The 23,911-nt window shown below is 43.3% G+C and overlaps 1 protein-coding gene across 2 annotated transcripts in view; it reads left to right on the top strand.

The window, feature by feature from the left end:
* The window catches only part of LOC144822040 (scavenger receptor cysteine-rich domain-containing group B protein-like), a 346,782-nt gene that overhangs the window by 306,090 nt on the left and 16,781 nt on the right, over window positions 1-23,911 (top strand). Inside the window, exon 5 of one of the 2 annotated variants that reach the window (XM_078679109.1) lies at window positions 20,427-20,500. The exons of the other annotated variant lie outside the window; for it this stretch is intronic. Within the exon in view, the coding sequence (XP_078535235.1) occupies window positions 20,427-20,485 (59 nt within the window). The 3' untranslated portion in view covers window positions 20,486-20,500. Of the gene's footprint in view, window positions 1-20,426; window positions 20,501-23,911 lie in introns of those variants that run through there. 2 annotated transcript variants of the gene reach the window in all.

Below are 23,911 nucleotides of genomic sequence, written 5' to 3'. Positions count from 1 at the left end.
TGCGTGGTCCCATTATGAAATCACGCAAGTCAGCACCGTCTTTAAGTAAAGTCAAGTGTTGCTTAATTTCTGCCAGTGTGGATTTCTGTAGCCATTCGATGCAGAGTTTTCCTACACTGTATGTTGTAACTATCCCTGGATGTTGTCTCTGGGAGTATCTAGGGTCTGTCCTGGTCAATTTGAACCCCTGTATTTTGTTCAGGAATCTATCTTGACAGTTATTTGTGTCTGTGGGCCAGATCAACCATTTTTTCCAATCAGGATGTGTTCTGTTTTGGTTAAAAATATGGGATACGTCTATCTCAACATCTGTAGTGCTATTATTGTCAGGTGTTGGCTTTGGAATAGACGGTTTGTTTAAGTCTTTAATTTTGGCTAGGCCAAGACAGGTTGTCTGTTTAATGGTATCATTCAAGAATATAATTTGTTCTGGGATCATGCAGGCTCTAAATAATGATTCTATACCTTGAACCTACCAATCTTTGGTACCCCAGATGGTTTTTGTTTCAATATTGTTTTTCCAAAAATCAAAACCAAATGTAGTCATTTTTTCATAAAATGCTTCTGAATAGATTAATTTAGTGTTTTTCAGCATTGTTTTCATTACTGTCTTATTTAACATTTTGAAATAAAACACTTCTGCTTCACTTGTGTTAAACCCTGAGAAGTATGGGAATTTCTCATAAAATGTTTTTGAACTGCCTTTTGGTGGAGTTGCACAATGTTCCCATTGATTATACTTTAAAACATTTCTAGGTTGAGCAGATTTATGCAAATAGTGATGTGCAAAATGGTTGTAGCAGTACATGTCTTCATAATTAGATGAACCCTGCAAGTAATCATGTTCAGTAAATTTTGCTGACATTACTAAATCTGACATCATATCATTAATACTTTCAAAGTCCCAATCATCAGAGTATGTGCTCGGTTTTACAAAGTCACTCAATGACATCTTGAACTGGTGTGGATACTTCAAGAGCTCGACCGGGCCATAAATATCGTAATCTGTTTTGTCCCAAGCTACCCCACCGGGTATTGGATTGGCTGTGACATTCACGGATGATAGTTCTCTTTTCTCGATGTGAGATGACTTGTGTGGCTTTAGGACCAAGTTGATGTTCTGACTTGCTGTGTCCATTGTACTGTATTTTCCCTCAATTAATTTTCCCAAACAAAGAACCATGATGAGCCAAAGCAGGAGGAAAAGTACACCTAACACAATCCAAAATTCAATCCATGGAGAAATCAGATAGGTTTCTTTGAGTTGATGAAAGAGTTCTGTTACTTTGTTTTTAAAAGATTTAGTTGTTGGCTGTTCTTCAGGCTCGCTTGGATCCTCAGAAAAGTCATCGAAATTGATGAAGTAGCCAGATGCAGTTCTTTCAATTGTTGGAATCGCTTCCGGATTTCTATTTGCTTTTGGAATTTTCTTTGTTTCATTAGCATAGTCTGTGGCTACATCTTGTAGACAGGTGTTTCTTGATGAACGCTTGCAATTTGGGTTTCAAGAGGCACAAGTTCCATGGCATTATTGCATAGTCCTTTTTTAATCACTGCAGGTTTATCAAATGTGATTAGTCTCTCAGTTTGAACCTCTTGGATTGTAGCAAGATTTGGTCTTCTGCTATTTCTTAGGAGTCCACTGGGCCTACTACTTATTATTGGCCACATGATTGTGGTTTTACCAGGTCGATTGATACAACTCGGTTCTCCTTTTTACCAGCAAGGGGCTGTAGTACAACTGATCTTGTTCCGTTGACATCTAAGACAGGTACTGCTTTTCTGTAAGAAGGCCCAAATTCCTTCTTCACTGCGATCTTCTCTCTGACCAGATCCCCAATCTTTGGAATCCAGACAGGCCTTGCTGGGACAGGTGGTTTCTCTTCAGTGGCTGTTGGCTGCTGTGTTAGCTTCACGTTGCTCAGGTCTTTTCTTGTTTCATTTAAGTCCTGTAAAATAGCCAAACGATCTTTGATATCAAAGCATTTTTCTTCTACCACTGAAGTCTGACTATCGAGGTCCTGAATGTGCATTCTAGTCCCGAACAATAGTTCATACGGACTGAAACCTTTTAGAGAATTTCTTGGCAGATTGTTAAGACTACGTTGGACACTTGTTAAATGTTGGACCCACCCAGTACCCGTACCTAATACCCTCGCCGTTATAGATTGCTTTATGTCTCGGTTTTTTCTTTCCACAATCCCGTTTCCCTAAGGATGGAAGGGACAAGAGTACTGCAATGCAATGCCCATGCTGGTCATGGCCTCCTTATAAGCTCGAGAGCTAAAAGCAGGACCCTGGTCAGAATGTAGCATGCCAATTGCGTATGTGCCGATATAGACTCGCAAATCTTTTATAACAGTTCTGGCGTCAGCCGAGCGCTGGGGTCTACATTTTAAGTGAATCTAGACTTAAATAATATACATAGGGACGCATGTTTCCTGTTTAATCATGCGTATAGATCGCCTTATGCTTTCTTTTAGGTGTTCTGGCACTACTTCGGTCGGTTCGTCACTGCGATCTCTGTTGCAGTTTTGACAGCTCATTACAAATTTGTAATGTTGCAGGCTCATTCCCGGCCACCAGTATTCTGATTGTAATTCCTTCAGAGATTCCTTGATCTTTCGGTGCCCTAGATCTTCACCCATGTGTGCGTCTGCTATTAGCAAGACTCTCCTGTTCGTGTTTGGAATTACTCTATCCCCCACTCCAGGGATTCGAGCAAAAAGAACGGAGTTTGCATCGATTATGTATGTATAATTGAGTGGATAGTTCACAGGTAATGCTGCACAGTCGCCTTTTGAGGACGTTTTTACCGCCAGCATGGTTTCCCCGTCTATGTATTATTCTGAACGCTTTTTTGTGGCTACGGAAGCCGGTTTAGTTGCTTCCGCTGTGGCTGTTTCAGCCAATGAATTCCCTGCAGCGTGAACGCCATCACGCTGATGACTCAGTGTATGGATCACGTGAGTCTTTTATAGTTCTTTCTGCAAAAGAATTACCTGTTCCCAAAGCAATTTTTGCTTTATTGTGGCACCTGTGTCATCTTTGTAACCGTTTTCAACCCATTTCTGCAAGTCTTTATTGTATGATTTGACGCAGGAATGCGAATCGCACACTATTAGTGTTGGGAATTCGCGATCGGCAATGTCGAGCGCCATTTTTAAAGCTATTAATTCAGTCTGTTGACCTGAATTGTCTTTTACAGATTGTGACATTGTTACCAGTGGTCTCAATTTACCTCCGCGCCACCACCATTTGACAACCTCGCACGTAGCGTTATAAGCTTGTTTTCCCCAACTTGAGGGTTCTGCATAACTGTTTGTGTATATTACGCTGGCGTACTGTTGTAGGATCAGAATGTCGTTAGGCAGAGGATATTCTTTTTCATATGTTAGATATTTCAATTTTTTCATTTCCGGGTCAAAATAGTATTTCACTTTTTCTGTAGCAAGAGAATTTTCCCATTGTATCCATTTTGGATCTAATGCCACTGTAGTTAAATTACATGGGCTTGTTAATGCCTCGAAGGCTGATTCTGCTGTTAAAACAGTAATCCGTCTGCCTTGGGCCTGGGCTCTTTCTTTGGCTACAGCTGTTTGAACCGCATTTACAACATTTTTCGCAAGGCTGAATGTTTTTTCAGCTTGTGAGTACAAGTGTGATTTGTATGCTATTGGTACCTTTCCTCCCTCATTAGAGGTCAGGTACGTGAATCCGCATCTTCCTGGGAGGACTCGGATTACAAGGTTGCGTGTGTTATCGCGAGTTTGTAATTTTGTTTTAGCTAACATGTCTGTTTGCAATGATCTCAAAATTTCTGTGTGTTTTTGAGTCCAATTGATTGGTTTAAAATCTGGTTTTATTAATTCATAGAGCGGTTTAACCCTCTCTGCATAATTTGGAATGTATGTTCTTCCGAAATTCAGGAAACCTAGTATTGATTGTAAGTTCCTCAGCGTTTTTGGTGCTTGGAGTACAGCACACTTCTCTAAGAAATGGTCTGCTAGGCTTTTGCCTTCACTTGATAATTCATATCCTAAAAACAGGACAGTTAGATGGGCAATTCGTGACTTTTTAAAGTTGAATTTGTAACCCTCTGCTGCGAACCCAAGTATTATGGTGTTCACTCCAAGTCATCATCTGTTAGATAGATGTCATCGACATAAGATAATGCCTCATCATCATACATTTGTACTAACTGCTATTCCTGCTGAGAATAATCCTGGGCTATTCTTGAACCCCTGTGGGAGTCGACAGAAATTTTCCTGCGAGCCCATTATTGAGAAAGCGGTCAAATACCTGCTTTCAGGTGCAATGTTTTGACAAAAGAATCCATTACAGATGTCTAATGTTGTTTTGTATTTTTTGCGCACGATGTTATTCATTAGTGCTGCACTGTGTGAATTTTGTACTGCAAATGTCTTGCAACATGAGTTAAGGTGTCTGTAGTCTAAAACTAGACGATATGAATCGTCTGGCTTGGAGACAGGAAACAAAGGATTGTTCATTTGTGAGGTGCATGTTTCAATCCCCCCCTGGTATTCAAGTTGATCTAAGATCTCCCTGACCTGTTTTTTTGCTTCTTGCTTAATTGGGTACTGCCTTTTGTGCAGTTGGTTGACATTTTAATTGGATTTTGTGAGGAGAGAGTCCTCATCCCATCCTACATGATTTTTATATAAAGCAGGAGCTTGGGCTACTGCCCACTTTCTTGCAAGTGTATATTTTTTATGAATTGGAATGTGATTTGAGAAGGCAGGCTCGAGTTGAGCTACAGCATTGTTTTAAAGCACCCTCTATTTTAGGTGTGCGTCCCAGAAGCTGATTTTTCTTCTGGCTGTCCAAGGATTTAGGTCTGGGTGTGTCTTTTAGGGGGCACATACCACCCACTTCCTTGTTTTGGTCCTGAGGAATACCGGGGATTTTCCCCTTATGGTAGAAACATGTCGACCAACACATAAAACAGAGATAAGTGGGCCGTAACTTCCCCACTACTATCTCAACCTTATCTTTTAATTTTGTCCAGTATCTTTTTTATTAAAACTCTATACAAAAGAATACCAGGACAATTTTTAACACTCACATTCTTTTTTGTTTGCACCCCACACTTCACTACCAGCTCCACTGCAGTTGCAGGTGTTGAAGCACACCCAAGTGACGCTAGGCCACTTGGGTGGGCCCCGATGATGAAGCAAGTCACCACTAGGTGGTGAGTGAGGGGTTTCCTAACAAAGGAACAATTCTTCCTGAGTTCAGACAAGAGCCTTCACATACCCTCATCGGGTAGTACTCCTCCATTTTGTTCTTTTGATAATAATTTCTTCGCCATGAGGGCACTCCCTGACAAACTCTGGTGGCCAGTCCTTTTCAGCTAAAAGGATGTCATAGCCTTTGGAAAGGTTATCCCAAAATAGACCCCTTACTTTCCTAGTCTTATCTCCCTCTATACGTAGTGTTATCTCGTATATTTTATGAGGTTTGCTAACTCTGCTGTCTGCAGTTTCCACTTGAATGTGTTCATTCATGTCCACTGTCTCCAGATGATTCATCAGGATCTTGCGAGCTATGGTCACTTCTGCTGCGCTGTCTAGCACTGTCTGGGCCCACTCTCCGTTTTTCAGCTGTGTCCTCAGTATCCTCGGCATGTTTGACTATTTTAATGCTGGCTACCTTCTTTCTTGGAAATTGTAATTTTTTACTTTGATGAGCAGGTTCTTTGTCTTTGGACTTGACGTGCTCTTCCCTTTGTTCTGTCCGTCCTCTTCCTTCGGATTTCTGCGAGGAAGTCTGAACAGATCGAGAGGGACGTGTATCAATATCTTGATATCTATCAGGTTTCTTTAGATTATCCCTATTTCTAAGGTTGTATCTTTTCTCGGGGGGCTCCCTCTGGGGAGACTTGTGTCCTTGGTCCGGAGATCTTTCTCTCCGCCGAGGAGACCTTCCTCTGGACTGGAATCTTTTTTCTTTGGGAGTGGATTGTTTATTTCCATCCCAGCTCTTTTTGGAGTGTTTAGATTATTTTTAATAAATATTTTTTCAGGATTTTCAGTTAGTTGGGGTTTTACTGGTTTCCCACCCAAACTATCTCTTCCTAGTTCTTCATAGGATTTTTCTATGATTATGGCAAGTCCAAATGGTTGTTCTGCTATATCTGTTTCTTTCAATTTCTGGCGGATCACCACAGATGCTGCTTCCCCTTTTATGTTGGCTAATAATATAGCCGAGACCTGCTTGAAGTCTTTCAGTAATTTCATACCCAGAGTTAAAGCAGGTTCTGGACCGTATTCATTTTGAATCTGTCTTAGCACATCGGGTATCACCGCCATGGACGGAACACCATGTGTTTTTGTGTAAATGGAAGCAAAGACTGTGCCCCAAGTGTCACAGTCCTCCACATGTGGTGCGATCCCCATTGGAAGACAGATAGTCAGAATTCTGTGTTTCTCAGTAGGGGTAGTATCCAGAAATACCGCCTTTATTTGAGTGATTTTTTGTGCTAACCAGAATGGAATTTGTTCCTGTTTTATGGGTACTTTACCCAGACATGATTGTATGTTCTGTGGTGTTATTTTATTTGTATTCCCCTGATGAGGGGTCAGCTGTGGAATGTTAATAGCTGGTTGGACTGTTGAAGTCCGCATTTCATATTGGACTAATTGTCTATGAATTTTAATCAGTTGTTTTAGCTGTGCTAAAAGTTCTGGTATTGACATTTTTTCAATGTCTGGATGTGGTGTGTAGCTGGCTAGAACCGGCCACGTTGCTCCTGGTCTACCTAGTGAACCGAGCCTGGTGATGTGATTATTATGTTTTAGGGCACCTTTAAACCAGAGCAGGTGCTCTTGGTATTTTTAATGGGATTTCCACCTCCTCGAAAGGAGTGTATTCATCCGGAGGTTCCTCTATTTAGTAATAGTGGAACTCGTGTGTGACAGCATTTGCTGCTGGAAAGTTTATCCATGAATAGAATACCTCTGTCTGCCGATATTCATGTGCCTCAATTACAAATACGACTATACCACCTCTCGATGTTAGTCCATTCTCTATAAGTTTAAGAGTTATAGTTTTTCTTATGTTGACCGGAATGAGTATAGCATTCGGGTCGTTATGTAGGAGACTTGTGTCATCCTCTAGGAGTCGAGCTGCTATTCTAGCTGCCTCCCTCTCCTTCACTTTCTGTCATTTTTCTCTTAACAGAAAAGCTTTTGTTGCAGATCAGGTTTCAAGGAAACAAAGATTAGGTGCACAATATTTTTGGAACACTGTATCCTTCAACGTTGACTAAACCAAAAACTATACATAGAAATCCCTTCCTACTAAGTTCCGGCGGATGTTTAACCTTTTACCCACTCCAGACGTCTTTTGGAGTATTTATGGGAAAAAAGGGTCTGTGTGCACGACTGAGTTACTCTAACGTCTTGCGTTAGATTTATCGCCTTACCAAACGTTGGGCGCCATGTAGTGTAGTTCCTATATTCCCAATAGGCTCTGCGCATTGGAATAATATATTCAGCAGTGTAGACGTAGGACTGAGGTTATCTAGGTCTCTACTGACTATATTAGACTTAAGGTTTGCCAGCTAGCTCAGAGGTCACTAGAAACTTTCTTGAATAAACGAGGAGGAGTTTAACCTCCCTGGATAGACAAGAAGGGATTAGCTTCTGACAACCATAAAACATGACAACTTTGCTCTCCCTGGTAAAGAGTGTATCTCTAGAGTCGTGTGAAAACAAAAGACAGCTATTTCACTCAGTCAAATGTGCGTACTTAGTTTCACCAGAATGCAGAGAAAAGAGAGACGGGCGTTTTCAATAAAAGGTGGTATTTATTGAGCAGTCTTCTTCCTCATACAAGAGAAATGAATTGCCACGATTGTAATGCTCATGGTAAAGTAAAGTGCGTACAGTAAAAGGAGGATTATAAAATAATACTGTAAAAGCATTGATATGGTTTCTTAGCCATATGATACTTTAAAATAGAAAAAATATATACATACATATATACATTGACTAATCGTACTCAACTGGTGCTTCTAAATACGCCTACCCCGGTGTACCTGATCTAAGCCTAATACGTGGGAGGGAGTAAGGAAGTAGCAGTTTAAGTTAAGTTTGTTTTACCATGAATCTGACTCAAGAATTCGCTGTAAGGGTTTAGTCAGTTCCGTACCTGGGTAATAGAAAGCAGGAGGTCTGGTATCTCTCTCTCAGGACTCGATATCCCAGCAACCCGCAAGGGTAGGCTGGAAACGCCGGAGCTGGATTTCTCAGCAGGAGAAAAGACAGCGTCTTTCTCAGCGCGTCAAAGAGGAGGGGCAGCGTCCATGGGCTCTCGCATCAGCTGGGCTTTCGGGCAAGTAGATAGCTGCTCTGCTCCAGATTCACCACCGCGTGTTTGCTTAAGGCAACGTTGGTATATTTATACCTGAAAGGTGCCTGGGTTTGACGTAAGGTTGGACATAGGACGTCAATAAAGATGTCACTAAGAACTGGCCGTTCTTACAGTGCTTTACAGGAGTTCTAGGACGAAATCAAAACAAAAGCAAGGGGGATTTCCCAGGTTGCTGGAGGCTTGGTTTTGTTTAGAGAACTCGGTGTGCTTACTAGGGGGCCGGAGAAGTAGCCTTGCTTAATGTGACAGCATGTGCTACGACTGAATTATGGATATCATTATTATGCCGTTGTATGGATATTATTGATTATAGCCGGACAAGGGCATAAAATAGGAATATCGATTCAGGTTTCCTAGATAAAACACTACAGTATCATCATTGAACAGTGGGGAAAAACAATTGAATGTATTGCATTAAAAACAAAAAGGCATAGTACATCATTATGAATATGTGAAACTATTCTTTAAACTCACTATGATTTCCTAATCACTTGTTTCCCCTGTATTAATTCTACTACTTAACATAACTAGATTTCAAAACATTAAGTATTGCTATTATACCAGCAGCAGTACTGAAATGAAATATATATTCTATTTGCTTTTTGAAGTTAATCTTCAGAACTTTTCATCCATTGGGCAAAAATAATGAAAACACTAATTATAAATGTTGGTATTGTTTAATAACATCACGCTCTATAGGCCAAATGATGTTCTTAAAAATGCGGCTGCAGAAATAACATATAGGAATTAGCTAGCTAAGAAGGCAATCTACCTTTGATTTTCAGGTTGGCATCATTGAAATGTGTCCATCCGTTGTTACACTTCAAAAACACAGTATAGTGACCAGATGTTATTGCAGCTCCTTCATTAAAAACAAGCATTTACAATGCAATGCAATAGGTCTCACATTCACGCTCGTTTGAGCTATTGCAATGACAATGCCTTTTATTTATTTTTTATTTTTTCAAACATAAATAAAAGGCATTGTCATTTACAATAGTAATAGCTTAAACTCACGCAAATGCGAGGCCTAGTGCATTGCACTTGTTTGTTTGTTGTTCCCTGCTAAACGCCATAATTAGGCCCAAGAAGTATCATTTTGAAACCTTTCTAAAATGAAAAGGAAAAGTAAAGCATTTTGCTAGATATCATAGAACAATGCTTGGGAACAATGCTTGGAACTAAAGAATAGCTATCTCCCCGGCCCGTGTTAAGCATGCTAAATGTCTGTCTTAAATTGCTGCATTTTATTTCTATAATTCCACTGAACTTCCATTTCATTAAGAAGGCCTCTATTTTACGCTAAGTTCACAACAGCTGCCTGGCATCTAACCAACCCTTAACTACTTACCTCCCCCACTTATCCGCTCCTTCCACACATGTTAGGAGTGGGCCCGAAGCTGCCCCTGCAGCCCGCGAGGCCACAAAACTGGCCACAAAACCAAACCACTATCTACACCCAGCCACCCCAGCTGTCCTGGTCAACAGAGCACTAGCACCATGGCTCTGCCTGAGGGGCACAGCGCCTGCTCGCGCCTTGGGCACCCACTTCTGTGGAATGTAACAGCAATGTTTACCAATTGTTCTCGAATGTTGTTCATCCTAGGCCACTCAAGCTCAATTATTTAGGAGCAAAGCCCCCAACAAGGTCAGGCTAACCCGGGCCACCGAAGGGTGCCACCTAGAAGGGCGGCCACCCTTAGTGCCACAGGATAGCCCAGACCCCTTTTGAGCGGTGTAGTGTGGGGACCAGGGGTCCCCAGTGACGTACTTCTGGCGGGGGAGGGGCTGTCGCGCCTATATGGCCTGGGGTCACGGGTGGGATCTTGGAGGAGTGACGGCGCCCCGTTAGTCCTTCGGGCGGTTGTGGTCCTGAGCAACCGGGGGTTGCCTGCAACGCTCCGCCCCTTCCTAAGGGGGAGGGGCGTGGGTAAGGGGTGGACTGGAGATCCGCCGGTGGGAGGGGCTAGCCCTTCCCCCAAATTGACAACACCCCGCGGTTAACAACACGGGGTTTATGGCTCATCAGGTGGGCAGGTGGCGAGAGGCGGCCTGACCCTGGATCGCCCGTAAGATAACCCAACATGTTGGCATAATGTTTATGCAAATAAAGCTGCAACAACTTTCTCCAACAAAAACATTGTGTGGTGTCTGTTATTTGGGAAGTTGTTGTGAGCGGTCTGGGGAATGGGCTGATGTTGGCACTAAGAGAAGCAACATTTGCTGAGATGGGCCAGGCCTAGCTTCCCCCATGTCAGCTCTGGCTGTTGAAAACCAGTGGTATAAACAGATTGACAATTTAGCCGCTTTGGCCCTATTCTATTCAATCCCGATACCCCGCCTACTCACTACTTGCTAGTCAGCAATCAACAAAGTTATTAAAAGCACCTCCAAGTGTTGCAATAGTAGGCTAAAACTTTAGCTCCCCTTGTGGTAAAGTTGACATTGCTGGGAATTAGTTTTAGAGAAAAATGTAATATATTGACCGTCCATGCTTAGTCCAGACAGGCAGCAGACAAACGTCTGATCCCACAGCAGCAGGAACAACATCACCACAGATATCCTGACACCAAAAGTGGCCCTTTTGGTGATTGTCACATCCACTGTACTAATAGGAGAGCTCTGAAGTGGCCCTTGTGGTGTAAGCATCCCCACAAGGGCAGCTTCAGAGCTTTCCTTTCAGGACAGTGCATGTACCCTCACCACACGCGTCACTTCCGAGCTCTCCTATTAGGATGGTACATGTGACAATCACAGCTGAGACAGAAGTGCAGCTGGTCAGCACAGCGCGGCACAGAGCTGAAGGAACCAAAAAATTACACTAATGGACTATACTCACCAATAGCCCATACACCTTACTTACAATAATAAGTCAGTCGGCAATGGAGAAGGTTCAATCGTTTATTCTGCAAAATACAAACCCTGACAGGGGAGCCTCAGTCTATACGACCCTCAGAGGTGCGCAGAGGAGACTGACTAAATACAAATGATACAAGGCATATATACGTTTCACACATAGTACGATGACACCTTACTAGGAAAGATACAACTTGTCAGTGAACCAGCAGGAAGACCCATATAAGGCACAATTGATTGCTGGTAGCTAGGCCCAAGCTATTCCGGGGGCAGGTCAGTAAGGTGCCTCCCTTTCTACCTGTAGCTCGAGGAGTGCAAGAACGGGATCTACTAGAATGTGCGCATCCCACAAGAAGGGCAGGTGTGACCTTGGGTTTCCCTGAGCTACAAACTAGCAAGTTGAGCAGACAGCTAAGTCAGCCACCGTGGTTTCGTGCAAACGGCTTAATCACGTGATTTCAGGGAAACGGACACAGGGAACAGAGAAATGAAACACGATGGGCGTGGTCACACCAATAGGTTTAAGCAGACAGAAAGTGAATCATTCCTAACTACAATAATACAATGTGAACAATGCAATACTAATGTGTGGTTATAAGGTTATTTTGTATATATTAGGCCAATAACATGTATTTATCAATTTTATATCCCATCAGACAGCCCTTTTGGCCTACTATAGCCAATATAACTAGATTTATTCTACAAACACTCCCTCATCGATCTGCATAAGATCTGAGACCTCCTTCTGAATCATTTGTTTTTCAACTTTAGCCTGTCGGGAGATAGTCAAGGCTGATGCAAGTCTGGCCGCACAAAAAGAACAGCACACTGGACCAAAATGGAGACAGAGACAAGAAGTAAATATGACTCCAAAGGCTCCAGCAAGAATCATAAATATTTTCCAACCCCAGGCGGATAAGAGTCCCCAAAACCATCCACTAAGGGACCAAGTACCATTATCGACATGAGCTTCACTAGCTAACCGGTGCAATTTCTGAATTGCAGGATGCATGGTAGGGGCCGAGTCAGGAATGAAAACACAATAAGAGCTGCCGATCATGCGGCAGGCTCCACCCCTATCTGCGGGGATGACGTCCAGGACCATCCGGTTCTGAAGCGAAACAAGCCTCGTAGCCTGAAGCTCAACAGTAATATTAGTCAGAATCCCAGTTGTGGTCTGAACCACGTTTTCCACTATTCTGGATAGGCGTCGTATAATACGACTATTAAAAATTGGTCCCCAAAAAGGGGTAAGACCTTTGGCAAAGTCTTCAAACTGTTGTAAGGAGGTATCAGTCTGATCAGTACTATCAGTATCGAAACTCCTGATACTCCGGTTAGATTCTATCTCTCTTCTAACTAGTTGATGTGTCTTATGATAGTCAGATGGGGCAATATAAACTGGGGGGTAGAGGAATGAAAGGTAACACGTCCCTGCCCATCCCCGGGGAAGCCATGTATATGCGTTTTCACCGCACACAAAATATACATTTGGGGGATTAATCACTGGAGGAGTTCTGTAAGTCTGCAAGGTGTAAGTGTAATTACATCTACTGTGTCCTACCTTAATGTGACCGCGTCCCTGTATGCAAAAGGGGGAAGTACCATTTATAATGGGGATAGGCAAAGCTTTGTCATTAGTGACATTTTGTTCCTTAAAGTGCTGAAAATACATGGTGGAGTTGAAAAGTTCAAAATCCTGCATTTCCTCCTGTAACCAGGTAGCATTTTTATATTCAGTGTATACATTCATACAAGCATTTGGGTCCAAGGATCCCTCTAGTAGCTTCTTTAGTGGGGTAGGCTTCAACCCATTTACTAAATGCGCATACCACTACCTACTTCCTGTTCCCATCTCTGTACTTCATCTATTGTCGCTTCCTTTTGTAGTTCTCTCACGCTTTCTATAGTGTTATCGAAGAGGGATGTTTCTGTTACCCACCGAGCCGATGTACTAGGGAACATGGGTCTCATTCTAGTCTGGGCTGTCTCTTTCGCTACTAAATCAGCAAAAGCATTTCCCTTTCCATTGGAGTCAATGACTTTCTTGTGATCACTACACTTGATGATGGCCACTTTCTCTGGTAATGTCAATGCAAATAATAATCTTTCAATCAACGGGCCATGCTGAATTTTCTGGCCATGTGTGGTAAAGAAACTCCTCTCCCGCCACAGCCTCCCAAAGATATGGGCCACGCCAAAGGCGTACTGGCTGTCTGTAAAAATGTTCACCCTCAATCCTTCACTCAATTCACATGCTCTTAACAAGGCTATTAGCTCAGCTGCCTGGGCTGAGTGATGCGAAATCCTTGCGGTCTCCACCACCGTTTTTAGTGTAGTAACGGCATATGCAGCTGTCGCAGTGCCATCTGGTAACTTAAAACAAGAGCCATCTACATACAACTCCCCTTGGGGTTCAGATTAAGGGGTGTCAGTGAGATCTATGCGACCCTTCGTTTCCTCTTCTGTTCTAAATATGCAGTCATGGACATCGTGCTTTCCCTCATTCGAAGGGAGGGGTAGTAAGGTGGCTGGATTCAAAGTGGCACATCTCTTAATTGTAATATGGGGTGCAAACAAAGTTAACTCATATCCTGTCAATCAAGCACTCGTAAGGTGCTGGGTCTTAGTTCTATTCAAAAGGATATCCACAGCATGCGGTACCATGACTGTGAGATCTGTATTCAAAACTATTCCCTCCGATTGCCGGATGGCCACCGCTACTGCAGCAGTGGCCCTCAGGCTGCTCGGGAGGGCTCGTGCAACAATGTCCAGGACCGATGAAAAGAATGCACAGGGTCTTTGCTTTCCGCCAAAACCCTGTGTTAACACTGAAAGTGAGCAACCGTCCACCTCTTGCACATAAAGTGAAAAAGGCTTCCGGTAATATAGAGTACCCAAGACAGGTGCAGAACAAAGAGCAGACTTTAAAGAATCAAAGGCTTCTTGACATTCATCCATCCAGGGTAGGGGTTCATGCACAACTTTGGTTGTCAGATACAACAAGGGTTTAGAGAGGAGTGAATAGTTAGGAATCCACTGGCGACAGTAAGAGGTTATGCCAAGAAAAGCACGAACATCACGTTGAGTACGAGGTACAGACATGTTAGTTATCACAGATATTCGTTCTGGAGTCAATCATCTCCCCGCTTTCGACAGTAAGTGGCCAAGGTAGGTCACTTTCTATCGACAATATTAGAATTTAGAAAGGGACACTTTATTACCCTTGGTAGCCAAATGTTTCAACAATTTAACCGTGGCCTCCTTACAGCCGTCCTCAGTATCGGAGGCCACCAAGATGTCATCCACATACTGGATGATCGTATTCCCTGCAGGCAAAATTAATTCATCGAGAACTGCTTTCAGAGCTTGGCTATAGATGCTGGGACTCTCTGTATAGCCTTGAGGTGCACGTGTGAATCTAAAGCTTCGGCCAGCTAATGAGAATCCGAAAATATGTCGGCTATCAGGGTGAATAGGGACGCTAAAGAAAGCATTTTTTAGATCGATTACTGAAAAGTACTGGGCCGTCGGGGGAATCATCGTCAGGGTTACAGTAATATCGGGTACCACTGGGTATTGTGGGAGCACGATTTTGTTTACATCTCGGAGGTCAATCACAAAACGATATGTATTTTTATAATCCGGGGCACCATCAATTGGTGTTTTCTTCAAAATTGGTAAGATCGGGCTGTTACAGACATTAGCAGCTGTCTCCTCCACCTCTCCTCTCTGAATGAGGTCACGAATAATGTGCAACAAGGCCTGTTCACCTTCTGGTGAAATTTTATACTGAGGAATGCGGGGCAGCTGTGCATTAGGCTTCAAGGTTATTGACACGGGGGCTATTCTTAACAGACCTACATCGGTGTCTCCTGTAGCCCACAGTGTCTGAGGAATCGTAGAAAATTCAGGGGGAATGCTTTCGTTCTTGGAAAAATACTGAGCTGCATTCGGGGGTGGTTTCTGCATTGTTAAGTAGACACCATTGGGGGAACAAAAAATCAGTGCATTTAACTTTTTCAAAATATTCAAACTCAAAAGATTTTCTCCACAATTTGAAGTTAAAAGAAAAGGCGAATGAATAGAAATGGGGCCTATGGTGAGAGGCAGAGGTTTAGAAACGGGGCTAACCACAGGTATTCCAGAGAATCCCACTGATACATTACTTTGGCCAGACAGAGCAGCCCCTGGGACCAGTGTATGGGCAACTGAACTATTCATTGCCCCAGTATCCACTAGAAATTTTTAGAGCAGCACCCAAAACACATTTTACTAAAACAGGGCATTTTTATAATAATCACACAATTTTACCCATATACGTCAAAACCATTCACATTTGGACGTGTCCTTCTCACCACTCACACTCTCGTTCTTTCCTATTCTCTCACCATAAAGTGCTGTAAAGCGTCGTAAGGCAATATCTTTTCTGTGTTTGTTCTATGCAAATGACATGTCTTCAAAACTAACAGAGCCCGCCGACTCTTGTTCGGGAAATCTATTCAAAACAAAATTTAAAAACAAGAGAAACAGTCATCAGACTGTTCTGAGATCACCTGATAGGCGAACCACGAACCCTCTTAGAGGCCATCCCATGGTCCTGTTCTGGTTGGGCCGGGCATCTGGGCACACGGCTCCAGAACCCTAGCTTACCCAGTTGCTCCCAGGGTTTTTCCGAAGAGGATTCGGCCGAGCGAGTAACTCCGTACACCGCTAAGGCACAAGGTGTTGCCTCAACTTTTCACCAAATAAGTCAGTGAGGCATCTACCCGTGCAGCCACTTCGCCACGTCAGACCCCCAGATTTCCTCGTGGTCTGGCTTCCCCGGCCACCAACAAAAAGCAGTTAACCGCTCCAAAAGAGACACTTCCTCCAAGTGTTCCTTATCCAATGTAATCAAAAATTCACTCACCTGGTGTACTCAGGTCGTTTGCGAATTCTCCACTGCTGACTCCTAGACAGACCGACACAGTCTATTTTTCTCTCGGGTTAAGCCCGTAGGACTCCGGCGTAGGGTCTTCAGTAGCTGGGAGGGATACTGGGCTTGGGAGTGGAATTTCTTGTTTTTCATACCACAAGCTGGTGTTTCAAATCAGGATCCACTTTCTGTCCACCCACTTGGCCAGAACTCCTCCCTGTCCCTTCTACTCCTGTTTACAGGAGGGGACGACCCTATCGTGGAGTCCCGGTGGAGTTGCCAACTGAAGGAACCAAAATATTACACTAATGGACTATACTCACCAATAGCCCACACACCTTTCTTACAATAATAAGTCAGTCGGCAATGGAGAAGGTTCAATCGTTTATTCTGCAAAATACAAACCCTGACAGGGGAGCCTCAGTCTACACGACCCTCAGAGGTGCGCAGAGGAGACTGACTAAATACAAATGATACAAGGCATATATATGTTTCACACATAGTACGATGACACCTTACTAGGAAAGATACAACTTGTCAGTGAGCCAGCAGGAAGACCCATATAAGGCACAATTGATTGCTGGTAGATAGGCCCAAGCTATTCCCGGGGCAGGTCAGTAATGTGCCTCCCTTTCTATCTGTAGCTCGAGGGGTGCAAGAACGGGATCTACTAGAATGTGCGCATCCCACAAGAAGGGCAGGTGTGACCTTGGGTTTCCCTGAGCTACAAACTAGCAAGTTGAGCAGACCGCTAAGTCAGCCATCGTGGTTTTGTGCAAACGGCTTAATCACGTGATTTCAGGGAAACAGACACAGGGAACAGAGAAACGAAACACGATGGGCCTGGTCACACCAATAGGTTTAAGCAGACAGAAAGTGAATCATTCCTAACTACAATAATACAATGTGAACAATGCAATACTAACGTGTGGTTATAATGTTATATTGTATATATATTAGGCCAATAACATGTATTTATCGATTTTATATCCCATCAGAGCACCAGGGCGCCGACAAGGAGAAACGGGACGGGGAACACATGCACTGGACACAATTATGCTGCTTCCACTGGATCCCACCCACTGGTGAATCCAGAAAACTCACACTGCACTTAGGGGATGATCTACACTCCCGAGCTAGTGACACCTAACTCACAGTGCACAAAAAACAAATTTCCAAAGAAATGACATTTTGAACAAACTTAAAAACAATATTCCCCTTCATGTGACTATCTAAAATGCAGAGTTTTGTAGTGGAGCCAGTTGTCGCTGTGGTACTGCGCAAACACAAATCCGAATCCTTTCCGCTGCCAACCAGTGTTAGAAATGGGATTTTCATTGGTGCTACAGTTATTATATGTGCTATGTGCTAAGCGTTATTCCTAAAAAGTGCTTATTTCTGACAGTTGTCCATGTGGCCCTGTCCTGTGTATATAATCCCCTGTAAATTCTGCCCGTGCCTAAGGCACATCGTAAAGTGTGTATTTATTATCTAATGTGTTTGGTATAATACAAAGGCTATTTTTATATATAACCTTGTGTGGAGTTCATTTTGTGGTGGGCCTGGAATGTTGTTGCTGGTGGGTGCGTGCGAAAATACTTAACTTACATTGCCTCCGGGGTAAGCCTTACTGCTCGTGTCACGCTACCAAGGGGGTGAGCAGGGGTTATCTTGGCATGTAACTCCCTTGCCCTGACTAGAGTGGTGGTTTCTGCCTGGTTTTGGCACCTGCCTTAGCCAACCTGCATTTTGTCATGGTTAATAGTTAGTCCATTACCTATAGAATATCGACTAGTTGTATCCAATAAACGTTGGAGACCAATGGGGGTCTGACTGACCAGTACGAGATCGTCTGCGTACAAGAGGTTGGAAATTGAGAGCCCTCCCAGCTTAGGTGGATGAGAGTTGCAGGAGTCCAGTTCTGATGAGAGGTCAGACATAAATAGGTTGAAAAGCGTAGGTGCCAGAACGCACCCCTGTTTAAGTCTCATGGTTGTTGGAATTTTTCTGGACAAGTACTTTCCATCCCCTAGCTTTACTTGGACCCAAGTATTTGTATGAAGGAGTATTAGCTGGTTTAGGAGAGCAGGTGGTATTTTCAGTTCCTTCAGTTTGTGCCAGAGTTTTCCTCTATCGATTTTGTCAAAAGCTGATGAATAATCGATGAAGCACATGAATAGAGGTGTTTTTGCTGTCTTAGCCCTGTCTATCAGTAGGGACAATGCAAGGATATTAGTAGTTGTTCCCATGCTCTTAGAAAAAAGCGTGTTTGGTTGATTGGTATGATCGAGTGATCTTCGGCCCAGGCAGTTAGATCATCCAGAAGGAGGCCAGCGTAGTATTCCGCCTCGATGTCAATTGCCATGCATTCCTATGGGAGGGCGGGCCAAACCTTACTATACGCACGCACTTTACCCTGGGACACAGTGGTAAACTGTGCAGAAGCCAAAAATCACTAACACCAGCTACCATTAAAAGCAAAAAGTTCAGGGGTGAACCTGCCAAAAGGGCCAAGTCCAACACATACATATGATTGTCAATTTTCTTTCAGAAGCAGCCAATCAGGCAATGGCATAAAGGACGATCAACAATTTTTGCTCCGCAATTTCGGCGGGACACTACCATGTTGAAGGGAAACTGGTGGGGGAACATCCTTTGGTCCGTAATATATTGCGGGCATTAGATTGGTGAAACCACCAAAACCCAGATATCCCATGGTGTGGGATGTAGATGTGGTACTTTGTTGTATCAGAAACTGGCCGGCGAATGAAGGTCTTTCACGTAAGCAGTTGTCAGCGAAGCTTACTCTGTTGTTGTGTCTCATTTTCTGCAGACGGATCTTGGATGTACTGGCCTTGGAATTGGCAGTTAGAGTATTCACTCCCTCGGGGGTTTCTTTCACAATTTCTAAAATAACTAAGATGAATTCCAGATGTGTGAGTTGCCCTGCTTTTCCACATCACAGTAAGTTATGTCTAGTTCAATGTTTGAAATGCTACGAGGATTGTACTCATGAATTTAGAAACGATGTGTCAGGTCAATTGTTGATTTCCTTACAGAAACCTTCTGCCCAGTCTCTTCCGCGACTTTGACCGGATGGGTTAAAGGTTGTTAAGGGAAGCTGCTATTGATGTCTCCATATTTAGAGCACGTTCAGTGAGAGGATCCATGGGGCTCATGCATCATTGATAGCTTTTGCGATTCTTAATTTGCGAAAATTACCGAATCGCAAATTAAGAATTGCAAAATGCTATGCATCATTTTTTTCACTATTTATTTGGGAATCGGTAAAAATCGCAATTTTTACCGATTCTCAAATAAATAGCGGATTCCAAAGTGCATTTTCGCAATTCCCATTGATTCCTATGGGCCAAAAGGCCCATAGGAGTCAATGGGAAGGCAGTTAAGAATTCGCAATTTGTTGATGCATTCCACGGGTGCAGGGGGGGGTCCAAAGGACCCCCCCCCTGCAACCCTGAAATGTTTTTGAAAGTGCATGTTTCACACACACATGTCCTAAGGACATATGTGTCTGTAACATGACACTTTAAAAAATGCATTTTTTAGTTTTTGTAAACATTTTCGCAAATTAACACGAGGTTCAACCTCGTGTTAATTTGCACTTCCAAATTCCAAATTCGCAATTTTAGAAAAAATTATGCATTGCATTTAAGGAATCGCACAAATGCGATTCCTTAAATGCATTCGCTTTTTTTGGAAGTGCAAAAAAAAGTGAATTGTGCAACAAAGTTTGATGCATCCCAAAAATGGTTTTTGCATTCGCAAACGGCCGATTTTACTGATTCGCACCGTTTGCGAATGCAAAAGCCAATGATGCATGTGCCCCCATGTCTTCTAAGAACTTTATAACTGGTTCTCAGTTGGAGGGCATTATGACTGCAGCGGATTGATCTTGTGATTCGACATTTAAAACGTTCTATCACAAACCAATCGTGGATGTAGCATCTAATGCAATTGCAAAACTTTAAACTAGCATAATCAGAAGCCTCCGTTTCCTGACATAGAATTAAAAATGTGCTAACTAACGTGTAAAAAATGTTCAATTTTATTAAGGACACAGAGGCGAGGATTATCCCGCCTGGAGAATTCATATGTTGGACTATGGGATGATTGAGAGATGTATTGAATTTCAACAGTTTATTAATTCATGTTATTATGAAAGTTTATAGATTCCAGCCCAACGTTGATGATGTCTGGTTAGACATGAGGTATTATGGCTTTCATTTAATTTCAGGTACAGAGAGCAAGATGAGTTTTAAAGGTCTTGAGGAACAAGAAACCGGGTTTTGGTGAAGACGGGAAGGTTCCTTCGGTTGGAGGACCCTGTGTAGGAGATCGGTTAGTAGACCGGAAGTTATGAAGTTTATGTTCATGGTTTATGGACTGCTTGGTAAAGAAAGAGGACAGACTCTAGTGTTCTAAGGTTATATACAGAGCAAGGGGCACATTGATTGGTGAGGAGATGGCAAGCTACGCCGCATGGGTTATGTAGTTTAAAGTTTTATTGGCTGCTGTTTTGGCTTCAGTAAAGAAAGAGAAGCATAATCCTCGCCTCTGTGTCCTTAATAGAATTGAAAATTGTTTACGCGTTAGCTAGTATTATTTTTCTTACTGCTTCTCTGTCTATACTGCCAACAATAGAGCAGCCAATGAAAACATGTTTAACATTATAACACTTACATTGGCTGCCTATTCGGAAGCGGATTGCTTTCAAAGCACTTACGCTGGCGCATAAGGAATTCCATGGTGTAGGAGCGGAATACATCCAGAAACGGCTGCTCAAGACTGAGATAAGTGCTTTTTGATTAATATTCTATGTGGTTTTTATTGTGCGAGGTTCATGTAATCCGCTGTGTCCCCGCCCGCTTGCGCCCAAGGGAACTAGTTGACTGGTCAACTGCACCTGTGTTTCCACGTGCAGCCTGGGTGACTCTTCAGCTCGAGTGTTGCGGACCTCCTGTTGCTTTGGGACAGCCCACTGTGATTAGTGAACATTTATTAGAGTTTTTCCTCCGCTGGACGCTGCAGTCTCCTGCGTGACTTGATCGGAACCTGCCCTGATTGGGCCTGTTCTATAATTAAGTCTTAATACTCGTCAGAAGTGCATAGCCCAATTGGGCTGTTTTTGGGTGGATTTGGACTACACATGTCCGCGTTTAAAATCCCTGGCCGCTGGAGCTCACAGACATGCCCGGCTGAGAGCTGCATGTTAGCAGAGTGGGGATCACATTACAAGGGACCGGCTGCCATAATTAGTGCTTACAGCCTAAACTGAGGAGTTAAGTGCAATTATAGTTTCAATCAAATGAGTGCACCGTCTGCTGGCTCCCCCCTTATTGATCTACTCAATAGGCTTGGCATTCTCCCTTTATTGACAGTCAACTATCTAATAATGGAAGATTGGGTTCCATTTGAAGAGGAGGAATATGAATCCTATTATGAAGAACAACAGGGAGCTGTTCTGGAAGACAATTTAGTTAACGCTCTGGATGCATCCGCCCAGCAGTCTATTAACAGGGCTATTAAACACACTGTACCCAATACAGTACAACCAGCTTTAGCAGCTGCCCTTAAACCTATTACTGCACAATTGGAAAGTTTTTCAAAGCGTTATGGTCTTCAGAATCCTTCAAACGCAGAGCCCCAAGTTGGTTCTTCTGAAGCCCCAAGGAAAGACAAAGCCAAGTCATCAGAGTGGCCTCATGTAGGCGTCCTAGCTAATCTACCTGAAGGTCCTATGGCTGATCATGGCTATTCATCTCCAATACCCTCTGGAGGTGGGAAGTCTAAGCATAAACAGAAAGTTTACATTGTCACAGACACTACTGACACTGATTCTACCAAGTCAGATCATGGTGAACCACGAAGAAGAAATAGGTGAAAAAATCTTCTGTAGTTATTCCCTGCGTTCCATCACTAAGCCCATCCAATCCCTTTACCTTTAATCCTGCGAATATTGTCCACCCACATTCTTCAGATTTGGCCCCAGTAACAGAAGTATCTGAATAACTTCATGAGAATCTCAGGAAAGGGATTGATAAAGAAGTACACAACCGTCTTTGGGCGGAATGTTCCAGACCATACATACCCTCGAAGGTGATCGCAACCCCAGACCTAGACCCCAGCATGCTAACCTTCCTAAAAAAGTTCGCAAAAGATCCTCAGAAGGGCATTGACCGCGCCTGGTGTGGCTGTCAGGACAAGTTATTGGATTTGGCTGGACCCCTAGCTAAGATCTTGGAAATGCCACTCGCGGCAAAGGAATCCGCTATTCCGGTGGATCCAGACATATTGGATTGCTGGACGCAACAAGCAACATGCTTACTGGGGAATGCAAATTGCGCTATATCGACGGAACAGCGTAAATCACTTTTCATGAGAATGGACTCCAATCTCTCTGAATTGGCTTTGGCAGAAGCAGGCCCCCTAGCAGACGGCAATCTCTTCAGAGATACATTTGTGAAAGATGTCTCTAAATATGTAGGTACTTTTACGTTATAAGACAAAGCCCTATCCAACATCAAGAGGGTCTTCCAAGAGGGCCTTTTTAACTAGGGCGAGGCAGGGGATGCTTGCCGGCCGCTCCTATTTTCAAGGTCCCTCCAGAGGTGAATACGGAATGACAGAGGAGTTTGGGAGTCCACCAGAGGTGGCACCTACTACCCCACCCGTCAAAGATTCTCCAGATGCCGTTTCAACAGAGGCAGACATTGAGCGGGATTCCAATACCAGGGTTCCAGGTAAGTCTTATTGATACCTCAGATTTACCTTTGGGGGGGGTCATACTCAATTCTTCCTCCACAATTGGAGGGCTCTGTCGTAAGATGCATGGATCTTACAGACGGTTCAAGGGCTTCACCTGGAGTTTTGTCAGGCTCCTCACCAAGAGTCGTACCCTCAGCAACACAGTTTTTCCCAACAAGAGTGTGCTTTTATAGATTCAGAAATAGAGGAGCTGCTGCAGAAATGCACAGTGGTGTATTGTGACACGGACTCTTGCGGCTTCTGCAGCAACAGTTTCTTGGTTTGAAAGAAGGGAGCTGGTCACAGATTGGTTCTGAATTTAAGAGATTTCAACCATTGCATAGTTTAAATACACTTCAAGATGGAGGGCATCCATATGCTAGCAGATCTACTGAGGAAACCGGATTGGATGGTCCGACTGGACCTCAAAGATGCATATCTGATGATATGCATCTTTCCTCCACACCGGCGTTTCCTTCAATTCCAGTGGTGGAATAGGTGGTTGGAATATTTGGCCCTTCCTTTCGGGCTATTTTCGGCACCATGGTGTTTTACCAAGATGATGAAGCCGGTGATAGCCCATCTCAGGGAACAGGTAATACGCATGATTGTATACCTGGCCGAGATCTTCATTCCCAGACATTAGACAATCTCCATCTACAGATGACAATAACATTCTTGCAAAATTTGAGATTTGTCATTAACGCACCCAAGTCAGTCCTCTGCCCATCTCAAAAGATAGAATTCCTTCGATTTGTCATAGACTCCTAGGCAGCTCAGCTAAAACTTTCCAAGACCAAATTTCAAGATCTCAAGAAACAATTGACATCTATCCTATCCTGACAGGTAGTGTCTCTACAGACTATTGACTGCTTGGCAAGATTATTGGCCTCCTCAATCCAAGCCATATTTCTGGGCCCACTCCATTATCGGGCTCTCCAAAGATTAAAAATGTAACACCTACATAAGGGCCTG

This window comes from Lissotriton helveticus, chromosome 3_1 (genome assembly GCF_964261635.1).
Source record: "Lissotriton helveticus chromosome 3_1, aLisHel1.1, whole genome shotgun sequence".
NCBI lineage: Eukaryota > Metazoa > Chordata > Amphibia > Caudata > Salamandridae > Lissotriton > Lissotriton helveticus.
This window is presented reverse-complemented; position numbering and strand designations above follow the sequence as displayed.